We start from the raw sequence: 12,552 nt of genomic DNA on the forward strand, positions 1-12,552 counted from the left end.
AAAAAAAAAAAAAAAAAAAAAGGTTAAAAGCTGCTTGGGCTGGTTGTAGCCATTAGATGGCACTGCAGACATCTCCAGGACTGCAGCTTCAACATGATGTTTGTACAGGCCTGACAAAGATTAAAAAGTTGATCCCACAGCTACTCATCAAAAAAAGGATTAAACCAGGAGTGAACACTGAAACCTTTCACAGATAAAACTAGCAACTAGGTTTAGGCGGCAGGCCTGGGTCCCACAACTGGGCCCCTAACACAAAGCAACCCTTATTAACTTCCATCCCATGCGGGTAGCAGGGTTGAGGTGAGGTCTGACACTTTGTGTCAGTTCAGTCAGTCTCTAGACTTTAAAATGCAATAGCTAAAAATAATACTGACAAATCATTGCCTTTTGACTGCCTCAATTTCCTTAAAAGTCAGATCAAAAAAAACTATGTTCCAGACACCAGATGAAGGGCAAATCTCTGCTCGTTTCATTGAATGAGCCTGATTCAATGATGAATTGGACCCAATCATTAAGGATTGCTCCAAACCTCAACAAGATTAGAGTCAGACACAGCAAACTTTTAAGAATGAAGCATCACTTATTCTACTATTACTTTTTGCTGTTAGAAAAGCACTATACATTTGCTGATTGCTCTGCCCTATTTTCTTGGTTATTCAGAAGCATATTTGTATTAAGGCAGGAAAAATGTTTAGGTTTCCTCAAATACTACTCCCCTCTGCAGCTCAGACACAAGCATTGTATTTATGGGAACATGTATGCAAACAGTTGCCTAGACACTACAGCCTACCTATTCAATGCAAGTTTTTAAGTCAAGACCTCAAGGATGAAACGTTGTTTGTAGTAACTTTTCCTGTCCAGCTTCTTGTGGTTTTTTTCGAACTCATATACAATTATGTCAGTGATTTATCCCCACAAGTTCCACATAATACAACAGCTCTGCATTTTAGCCTTCTAAATGCATGGACTTTAGTAGATGTTTCACAGTCCCTGGACACGTTCTGTTTTCTATAAATGATGCCCAGGTAGAAAAAGAGGAATCTGGCCATTTATTCAGAATTACAAGACATCAGGCAGCCCAGCTGGAGCTACCACCTGGAGTCTGTGTACATAGCAGAGTCCTAATGTGTTGGGCTTTCTGTTTGTGAACCGGCCATCTGTGCAGGGCCTGGGAACATATTTCCATCCAAAACTTTCCATCTGGAAATACACGAGCTCTGTGCTCTACTTCGTATAGTTGCAGAGACAGAATATTTGCTTCAGATTCTTTCATCCAGACTACTAGCAGAAAGAAAAAAATTATGACTTTTGAAGATATGCAGGCACCAATTCAACAAATAAGCACATGCTGTAGTGGTGTGTTAAACTGGAAGATTAATTCTCTTTGTTGTCACAAGCTGGTCATATCCAAAGCCACATGCTAAGTGTTTATATGAATCTTGGTATCTTCAACAAACTGTATTAAATGTTCACAGAGCAGAGCCAGAATAGATTATTATCTCATGACCTCATTACTGTTAGTTTTCAAAAATGGACAGTTCTGTGCCTCAGGCTGTGGCACATTACATTATTGAGCCCACTTATGCAAACTCTCATGTAGGATATGAGTGTTGGTGGTTGTACAGACATAGGCTAAATCTGCATTCCGGCCTGTCCCTGATACACTGGGTAAGTTAGTGGGTCAAAGTGAATCCTCTAGTTCACAAGTTGCATACACAGCTGGGAGGCTGCCCTGCTGTCACCAGGAGACATATACAGCCATCTTCTCAAACTCAAAGGAAGGATCCTTTTTGTATTTCAAGACATGTCGATTTGGATTTGTTAGTTTCCTGATTACCTGCCAGGACTTACAATCTAGAAAGTATTTTTCAGTTTAGACTGATAACAAAGAACTCTTCCAGGCAGCAATTACAGTAATATAACAAGCAGTTATTATAATATGATAAGCAGTTTTTTAAAGCTACCCCTCTAAGTGGAGAGTAAGCTAAAATACTACTCTTGTCCCCTCCATAATGTGGCCAAGCTAAATAATACTAACCATTCCAATAAATACCAGACCCTGTATTCCTACCATGTAATACCATCCCCACTACATTAGAACGTAAGAAGTGATGGAATTATTTCTGTGACCGTATGTAGTAGTCTTCAGGCATGGACATCATGGTGTTCTCACCCCGCTGTGTAAGAGGAGTGAGTTGGGAGTAATTCCACTAAAGCCGGTGGCAGTGAACCTCTGTAAAGCTGTTAAGACCTTGTATATTGCAATGCACAACAAAAGAAGGTATACAGAGCTTTTCTGCCTGTATTGTTTCCTCTCCATTTCTACCCTGTGACATAGTGTCTGCATTCAGTGTCTGTGTTTATTTACGACTTGTTCACTAAAATGTAACTGCAGCTGTATATTTTAAGAGCAACAGTGACAATCAAAATATTTTACACCAGAGCTATAACAAAACCAGGGCATTCACCTTTATGCCATGCCTGAGGATGTTTATTTTACAAGTAATATATGACCATGTGGAGTACTTTTGCTTTCAAAAGGTACACAAGATTTTATGCAGAATGGGTATGGGATTCTGATTACAAAAAGATGACATTTTCCAGTATAATAGTAGAGATGTCACATTTTCCAACATAATGGCCAGTGATAGCAATAAATCTAGTAGGCTCCACAAAACTGGATTTACTCTGCCAATACCCTAAGGAAGTTACTTGTAGTTCTTCATTAAACTTACAACACCACTACTACTCTTAGAAATGGTAAAATAATATGGGTTTCAGAAATTAGAACAAGCTTATATTTGTTCAAGAGAGTAAAGGGGCAAGGAATTATACCACAAGGAGTCGTACACTATTCAGTACAGTTGCAATGTCATCAGAATAAAACAGTTTAGTGGCACAGTATGTTGGAAAAGTCACAATCTTCAACTGTTCTCTTACAATCCATTATAAATTAATGTTTTGATAATCTTGGCAACTGGGAGAAGTGCTCAAAGACTGGAGGAAAGCAAATGTTACCCATCTCTTCAAGAAGGGCAAGAAGAAGGACCCAGGGAATTACAGGCCAGTCAGACTCACCTCGATTCCTCGAAAGGTGACAGAGCATCTAATCCTGGACACCATTTCCAGGCAGATTAAGGTCAAGAAAATGATCAGGAGTAGTCAGCATGGCTTCACCAAGGGGAAGTCATGCTTGACCAACTTAATGAACTTCTTTGATGAAATGACTGGCCTGGTAGATGAGGGGAGAGCAGTGGGTATTGTCTACCTGGATTTCATTACAGCCCTTGACACTGTCTTCTGTAAGATCCTCATAGACAAGCTGTTGTTGTACGGGCTGGATGAGCAGACAGTGAGGTGGGTTGAGAACTGGCCAGGCCCAGAGGGTGGTGATCAGTAGCACAAAGTCTAGTTGGAGGCCAGTGACTAGCGGTGTACCCAGGGGTAAATATCGGATCCAGTCCTGTTTAACATCTTCATTAATGATCTGGATGATAGGGCAGAGTGTGCTCTCAGCACATTTGCTGATGACACAAAAATGGGAGGAGTGGCTGATACACCAGAGGGTTGTGTTGCCATCCAGAGGGACCTCAACAGGCTGGAGAAATGGGCTGACAGGAACCTCATGAAGTTCAGCAAGGAGAAGCACAAAGTCCTGCACCTGATGAGGAACAATCCCATATACCAGTACATGATGGGGGCCACCCAGCTGGGAAGCAGCTTGGTAGAAAAGGACCTGGGGATCCTGGTGGACACCAAATTTAACATGAGCCAGCAAGGTGCCTTTCAGGCAAAGGTGGTGAATGGTATCTTGGGCTGCGCTAGACTGTATTGTCAGCAAGTGGAGGGAGGTGATCCTTCCCCTTTATTCAGCACTGGTGAGGCCATACCTGGAGTGTCCAGTTCTGGACTCCTCAGTATGAGAGAGATGTGGACATATTGGAGAGAGTCAGTATGTCCATGTTAACAAAGGGCCATGAAGATGACTGAAGCATCTTTCATATAAGGAAAGGCTGAGAGCTGGGACTGCATTGCCTAGAGAAGAGAAAGCTCAGAGGAAATCTTACTAATGTATTTAAATACCTGATGGGAGAGTGCAAAGAGGATGGAGTCAAGTGCTTTTCAGTGGTGCAATGGGCACAAACTGAAAAATGGGAGGTTCCCTCTGAACATCAGGAAACACTTTTTTACTGAAAAGGTGACTGAGCACTGACATAGGTTGCCCCAGAAGGCTGTGGAGTCTCCATACATGTAGCTATTCAAAAGCCTTCTGGACACTGTCCTGGGTAACTGGCTCTAGGTGGCCCTTCTTGAGCAGGGGTGTTGCCCCAGATGTCCTCCAGAGGTTCCTTCCAATCTCAACCATTCTGTGGTTCTGTTTGTTTATTTTTCAGTAATGGAGTATTTTATAGGCATAGGGACAGCAGGACTTCTGAAAAGACTTCCATGGTGTTCATATATGGAAACAATCTCCTTGACACTGTGCAGAGCAGATTTTTAATCAGTGCTTTCCAAGTATCTACTCCTTTATAATGAAACCCATTGACTTCATCTAGTTGTTCCTAAAAGTTGCAAAGTTTGTTTAGATTAATCAAATCACCAGAACCTTGTCCCACAAGTGACTTCTTTCAAGATATTGAAGGTGTAACTCATGGGAAATGCTATTTGAGATGACTCAGGTATTTTATAAATAAACACTCCCATCCGCTTCAATGTCCACTTTCACTGGACATTAGAAAATTGGTATTAAATTAGCTTATTTAGCTAAAAAGAACACATGTGGCCCCCACATTTGTTTTGAGTTAGGAGTTCCAAAGGAGAAGTCATGTATGTTAAAAAGCAGCTGAAATTTTTAGAGTTTCCATGGACAGAAAAACTTGTCTCTGCCTTTGAAACAAAGTCTTAGATTTAGGGGACTTAAGACCAGTTAACTGAAGGTGTGAAGTTAATGCACAGAAGTTAAACCGCATTAAACTCCCTTGTGGAAGCTCTCACTCAGAAATAAATTGGTTTTATTTCACTGGAGCTTAATCCCTCTTGGATGAATTTATGTGCATTAACTCCTATCCTTAAGTTAATTCATTTGAACTTTCCTGAGCTTCCTCCTTCCATAAGCCTTAAAAAGCCAAGGACTAGATAGTGCCTCCCTCAGAATACAGAAGCATGAAGGTTAAACAAATTCAGAGAATCTGTCATTACCTGCCCATGTACCAGTATGGCAGGCAACTGAAACTGGACTAAAAACTCCAGAATTAAAAGGTGGGTGATCTTCACAGACAGGGAATGCACAAGAGAAACGCATTTATAAGTCCTGCTTATCTGGAGAAACCAGAAAGCAACAACAAGTCTATGTAAAGAGAAGGATCAGCAGGCTGTGCCAGAGGATACAAAGGCAAGTTCAGAAATGCTTGCAGTTAACATATCTGCTTCTTCTTTCCATTACTTTTACCTTCTCCCTTACACCTTGTAAAGAAATGTGAATACTCAACAAGTTTCCTGTCCCTTTTCTAGGGAGAAGTCAGCCTAAGGGGTGGTGGCTCAACTTAAATGCGACAAGGGCAAGCTTCTCCTTCCTTGATGCGTCACCAATTCAGAGTTATTCCTCGCTAACATGCAAGCACATGAATGATTTATTTCAGCAGTCCCATTGACTTCAGAACAACTGCCACGTAAATAAAGATATGTATGTGTTTCAGTGTTTGCAGGACTGTATCCTAAAAGAATAACATTCCAGTGCCTGATCTTATTAGGCTAATACCCTGGAGTCTCTATCAAGTTATCTTCCCCTGTAGGTAATCATGTTAAATTTGTTTTCCCCTAATTTATATCAAGGCATTACTACGATTCCCAGCCTAAACACATACTCTGAAATGTGTCAATGGTAATATATAATACATCAGAAAAATACTTATTAGAGCTTACACAGATTTGTGATGCTTACTAAAATAGATGTTAGGAAATGTGCATCTTGCCAGTACAACTGGTAACTTACACCAGAAATGCTTACTTCTGCCTGTTGCTTATTTCTGATCTATCATGTTTTGGAATGATCTGGCAAAACTTCAGTGACCAAAGCGATGTGCTTGTGACATTAATATGCAAGGTGAAACAGAATTAGCTACCATTCTTTTCCTATTTTTGCTTTTAAACTTTAGGTTTCTCCCAAGTAGAAATTGCTAGATACAAAATTATGCAGTGTTTTTCAGTGCATACTCACAGTCTACAATTTCATATAAAATCTAATTGTACCATTGTTCAGACCTACCTGTTTCTGCAGATAATCTCGTTCTTGTGCTTCTCTTCTCAAAAATCATGGCCAAAGACTTTCCTTGCATCAAAGGCAAATACTGGAACATGAAAATTGAAGGCATTTCAATTTTATAGTCATTATACACTTTACACTGTGAAATACTTCTTTCACATTTTAATTCAGCATTAGAAAAGTTACAGGGGTGTTTTTTTAACTGTAGCTTTATTCTCCTGCCCTTCAAGGAATTTATTAGCAGTGGAAAGGTTAAAGGCAAGGAGTAATTCAAGGGGCAAAAAGTAACGGAATTTTGGCACACAATTTCAGCTAGCATTAAGGAGAATTTTGATACTATTTAATCCCCTGCAGGGAAGTGTCTTCCATTTCCTGCATTTAGTGCTACATGTACACCATATGTCGATGGATGGGGTTAGCTGACAACAGGGAGTTAGCTTTGCAAAGCTGTTTAACCTTTTCACTTGCAACGTCCTCTCAAGTATTTAAAGAACACCTCTGAACACTTTACAGGAAGGGTCTTTGATTTGTAGCACATGATTTACAGTATTTAAGAGCTCAGGTGATGTTGTTTAGGACCAGATAGCTGAATGGCTCATTCCCAATACTCTTCAGAGCTATATTTATTTCAACATCTGAGTGACCTAAATGACAGTTAAAGCATTTTACCTCTCCTTTATGTTTTATCCTTTGTTTCAAATCTGAGGCCATCCACAGCAAATACTTCAGCTCATCTGCTGTGTAGTTCTGTAGAGTAAGGAGGTCACGACCTTTCAGATGAACATTCATTTGAGCTGATGGTCCATACCTGTGTCAAAAGAGAAAAAAATATACGCTTTCTGTCTTTTGACACAAAATTGTATTCATGCTAAATGAGCAAGCAGCTGAAATCTCTCCTACTCCCCTCATTTGACCCAGCTGGATCAGCTTGATAGACTGTGTTAATTAGTTTAAATAACTTTTACTGTCAGACAGACACAACATGCCACTATGTACTACATTGATCACCACAGTAACAGTGTCTCAAATCGTATTATAAACTGTACATTAGATGTAGTTTCTTCTGCCTTCTGACATGCGTATGACTCGACTGCATGCTGCCTCAAATGCATAAAGCCAGGCAGGGCTTGGTAAAATGGCTTACACATAGACTGCAAAGCTGCCCTTTGGGGGCACAGAATATGAGGAAGGGATCTTGGTGCTCTTTCTCTCTCCTTTGCGCTTTGTGAATGAGTAGACGCTTGCCATGTTCCACCGCCACCAACACAAATGGTGGCATTTTTATAAATGTGTATGAAATCTCTCGATTACACTGGGGAAGAGGGTAAAAAACCCCAACAAAATAGCCATGTGCTCTGGTCCATCTCCTACCACACAAGAAACATTCTGAGCATGTGCAGTGTATTTATTCAGTGTATTCTGGCCTCAAGCCAGATTTAAGACTTCAGAATCACGTGACGTTGGATGTTGATAATCACCCACAGAAGTTACATGATCAAATTTCCTCTAGCTTAGACAAGGTGTCTTAATGAAAGTCATGTCCAAGCCCATGTTTCCACAGGCTTAAGATTAATACAGAGAGTGGCAGCTCAGCCCCTTCTCTGGCACTGTTTCTTACAGCCTTCCTTAGCATAGCACAGCCTGCACTGTACTCTTGTGAAGGTTTGGGTGGGTACAAGCTAAACATGTCTTTTTAAACAAAGGCAGCATTTTCAGACCGATCTGATGGAATGGAGACCAAAGCAATGCAAACAAACGGACTGAGTGCAGCTACCGCTTTTGTATTTCCAAGCAGGCTTCCCTTTAGCTTACCTTTGAGGCCAGGCTCAGTTACAGCACCTGCCAATTGCCAAGCCTTGGAGCCCACAGCTAGGAAAATTCAGGGAAAAAATACAGAATTTCTGTTCATTCTTCTGTTAACTCCAGTGAGTAAAAGCCCTGGTAGTGGATAGGCCTATCATGGCTTCTAAAGATTTTGGTGTTATATTAGTTAAATCTGGAGAGAAAGACTTTTTCTGCAGAATTTTGTGGCATAGGCTCCAACTGAAACCGGAGGCAGAGAGCAGCTCTTAAGGGAATGGTACCACACATTATTACTGTTTGTTTGTCATCACAGCACAAACTGCACAACTTATCAAGTAGCAGATTTTTTTCGTTAACTGAAAATATCTAAATGTTGTGTGTTTTCCTTCTGGACACCTTCAAAGTGCTTTAGATACACATTATACCACCGCCATTACTAAGAAGACTTTTTTCACAGTGAAAAGGATTATGTGTAACAGCAGAAACACCAAGAATATATGAAGAAGTAGCCCATGCAGATGCCCTGCAAATTCATATTGCTGGAATTCAGTATATGCTGTCACATATCAGGGCAATGTGCTCCAGAGATTATGCAGACTGATAGAGGATTCACCACCAAGCTAAGCACCAAGCACCACAAAGATTCCCATCAACGTGCACCATCAGAGCCCGAACTCTGCACAGGCCCCCAGACTGCAAGAGAGCTGGACTTTTCTGTAGCACCGTGCAGAGTGGATTTCTTGTTTTCTAAGTTTAGAGTAATGTTGCCCATGTATTTTCTTAGAGTGTCTCTGAAAATTGATTCTTAAGTGAAATACAATCTAAACTGTATGTGTGACTTAAGTAATAAAAATTTGTGGCAGTACCATTTAAAATAATAATGCACATTTCCAAGCCATAAAGACTAATCTTCATAGCATTACAATCATTACTAAAATAAAGTTGCATATTTTGCTATGTGTTATCCTTCCATCCCCATGCTTGCCTCCAAGCTGAGGTAAACAACCTAGAAACAGTTAGGAAGCACTCAAATGCCCCATTTTTTAATTTGAAGTGAGCATTACAGACCTAGCAAAATTATTTCCTGTATTTCTATATTCAACAGCTGCAGAATAGAATACACCTGACCTTATAAGGCTGGGTATTCATGGGTCAGGTAGCTTCCACCATAGCATGAAAAATAGCCTACCAAGGTAAACTACTGAAATCCAGCCTTGAATACCAAGGCTCTTAGTTGATATTCAAGGGATTGGCTCTAACTTCAATGTGTATATTCTGAAGGAAATTAGTTTTATAACTGTGACTTTATTATTATTATTATTATTATGTTTCAGAACAGGAATTTGCTACTCTATCTAGTTCAGAGGAACAAAAAATACATATCCTGTTTTAAAATCTATGCAATTGCTTGCTGCTTGGTCACTCTACTCTCCTTTGCTGCATTGTTCCTAGAGCAGCTTTGGTGCTACTCCTTGAGTTTCTAATTGCAACCTACAATTCCTTTCAGGGAGTTGGAGGTTGTCTAATCTCACCCTGACAAGCAGGAACTTCTGTTCATTGGTCTTGTTCCACCATGATTGAGGAGTGGACTGAGAAATACCCACCACTAATTTCTCCACTGGTAGAGAGTGAAGCACTAAAATTGGTTACCCAGAGAAGATTTGGAATTATTATCCTTGGAGATTTTTGAGACGTAGCTAAGCAAAACCATAGCTGACTCATATGCTGTTGTCAGGCTACAAGCAGAAAGTTGGACTAGAGTTCTGCTCCTGACCCATGATGATTCTGTTTTATTGCTATGACCTTCAAGAAATGTGTTCCTGTTGTCCACATCCTCTGAAAGAGAGGCAGAAGTGGACAAATAAATTTCAGAAGAGGAGCATGAGACAACATACCAAAGTTAAAATGTAACAGGCAGAATTGCAAGGTCAAGCAGTTGGCTTACTCCTTTCTGGGCCAGGACAGTAATTACTTTGGACTATTAGCACAGACTGATAGATACTAGGTTATCCTGCAGTAACAACCACAGTGTGCTTAACTTTTAATGCTCATAGACAGTGGTGATAGCTTATGCCAACGTTATGATATAATGTTTAAAAACCCCTAAAAATAACAAACAACATTATGCAGGGAGCTTAACAAATTGGATGACTTTATTGGAAAACCAGCTTTACTGCAGTTGTTTTCTAAACTTGCTTTTCTATCATCTCTGCTAACCAGAGAAAGTTCCCACTGATTGCCAGCAGTGAAAATCTAAAATCCATAAAAAAATTATCACCCAGGCTTCAGGACCACTTTAAAACTGTAGCAAATATATCACAGAACTTGGAAAACATTTGTTTTTCATCTGGTGTAATGTAGAAATGATAAATAAAAATAGCTTATTGCATATTAGGATCCCTGTGAATGTGAAGTTCCCATATATTGTTTTCTAGCAATAATAATTTCTTACATAATGCTGTTAATGCTATTCTTATTGACACAAACATAAAAACATAGGAAGATGTGGAATTAAGTTTCAAGTCTTTAATTTTAACCTGATTCAGGAGATGTGACAAGCATGAGAAGCAGCTTACTGAAACACAGTCCTATGGGTACTTTTCTGAAGGCACGGTGGACAGGCATGTCTATGTGGCTGAAGAAAGAACCCAAAGCCAGGTCACAAGAGACAGGTCTATGTGGTTCACTTTGAACCTCGATCACATCATGCTTCTCCTGCATGCCTTCAGTGTATATAAAGACAAAAAAACCCCTAAGCTAAGATTCATCTTGCAGCTTCAAGGAGAGAATTTCCCCCCAGTATTGGCCATAATAATTGTTTAAATGCACAAGAACTTCCTGGACTTTATTCAGACAGTTATTTATTGATTACAGTACCTGCAGTGTACACTGACCTCAAGAAGAAACACTCCTTCTTGACTTTGCTACTAAATCCCACAGAAAGAATTAACAGCATTTCATAAACATTAAAAGGGAAAATCCTCCAGACTCCCAAAGATGCAGAGCTCGCTGCCTTGGGAGGCAAAAGAGCACTAAAAATGTGGGGAAAAGTGCCTTTCTCTGAAACAGTCCTTCGCAGGATTCAGCTGCTTTTATCTCCAGGTTTCTGACTAAATGTCACTGAATGCCAGACAAAACTGAAGGATAAGCTTACCAAAACTGTCGTAGCATCTGATTGCTGGTCCCTGTTGGTTTTGCAATACTGAAGAATTTCCTCACTTTAAACAGCATTTTCCGTTTGTGTTAGACTTCTCTCAGTCCCACAAATACAGTTATGAGAAACAAAGGCATGAAGCAGAGAGCGAACTGTGCTGCTGTGCAAACAAGGGAAAACCAAGAACCAAAGTCTTTGCTTTGGTTGTTGCCAGCCAGGGCTGGGCCTGGTGGGGTCTGACACTGAAGCTTTTCCTTGGTCAAACTCTACAGATAGAGATTTCTCACAGGGCCCATTGCACCACTCACAGTTTGTGCTCTTCTCTGTGGGCCCATCATATCATATCTGTGTCAATACCATTTCGTAGCAGTTCTGTGTTTGCTAAATATTTGTACAGGAGCACGTGCTAGTAGAAAAAGTCAAAAGAACATTTGTCAGGGCTCAGCATGAGGGGGGTGTCTCCCTTGGGGATGGGACCATGACCGCGGGGGCTCCCTGGCCCCAGCATGGCCTGGGCAGGGACTGATGGCCCCAGGCTGAGCCAAAATGAGGGTCCTGGGCCCATGGCTGTGGGGCTGGGCAGGGCCATTAAGGCTTATTTGTCCCTTCAGAGCCCTGACAGAAATGGGGAAGGGCTACATTAAAAAATGTATATTTTCCTGGGGTTTCTTTGGACCAAATTTTCAGTTGTGCTATGGTACCATTAAACAGCCCTTAGTGAGGCCCAGAAACTTAAATACTGCAGCCTGCATACCTCCTTACATTAAAATGCTTGCTGTATAATCTGGTGTTGGTCAATTGCTAAATACTAAAGTGATTTCATTTATATTTCTACCTTCAAATATAATTGTCAGATAAGATTTTATGCCACCTGCACTGTAGGTGGTTTTGAAACATGACCATTACATTCCTCCTGTGTGTAAGGAGAAGCATACTTGTGTAACTCAAGGTGATGGCATATCTGTCAGAGAAGGTGATATGCTGAAATTGCAATGTGAGGATCATGTAATTAAAACACATAGAAAAAAGTTTGACTTCCCCAGAAAGAGAGACTGCCATGAAAATGTCATGCAGGGTGATAGCTCTCAGTGGGATTTGTTCAGGACCCCTCACACCAAACCAACCCTGAGGCAATTAGAAAACACAGCAGTTGCCATGGGAAATGTCAGGCAGAAGCAAAACCCAACAGAAGTGAATGGGAAGGGAACGGAGGAGCCAGAAGAGCTGCATGTAGAGAAGAAAGTTGGGCCATGGTTTCCCACTTGGTTGCCCTTCTTTGGCAAATGACTCCCATGGCCTTCAAGCCCAGCTCCTGGGGACTGAGCATGTGTCA

General features: G+C 40.7%; 1 protein-coding gene across 1 annotated transcript in view; it reads right to left on the reverse strand.

Annotated features, from left to right (window-relative positions):
* OTC (ornithine transcarbamylase) overlaps positions 1–11,296 on the reverse strand; it is a 29,987-nt gene extending 18,691 nt beyond the window's left edge. The window contains exons 1-3 of the mRNA XM_074814575.1: positions 11,220–11,296; positions 6,932–7,070; positions 6,266–6,347 (exon numbers count right to left, since the gene is read on the reverse strand). Of these exons, the coding sequence (XP_074670676.1) occupies positions 6,266–6,347; positions 6,932–7,070; positions 11,220–11,296 (298 nt within the window). The remainder of the gene's footprint in view (positions 1–6,265; positions 6,348–6,931; positions 7,071–11,219) is intronic.
* Between the last annotated feature and the right edge of the window lie 1,256 nt (positions 11,297–12,552).

Source organism: Strix aluco, chromosome 2 (assembly GCF_031877795.1).
Source record: "Strix aluco isolate bStrAlu1 chromosome 2, bStrAlu1.hap1, whole genome shotgun sequence".
NCBI lineage: Eukaryota > Metazoa > Chordata > Aves > Strigiformes > Strigidae > Strix > Strix aluco.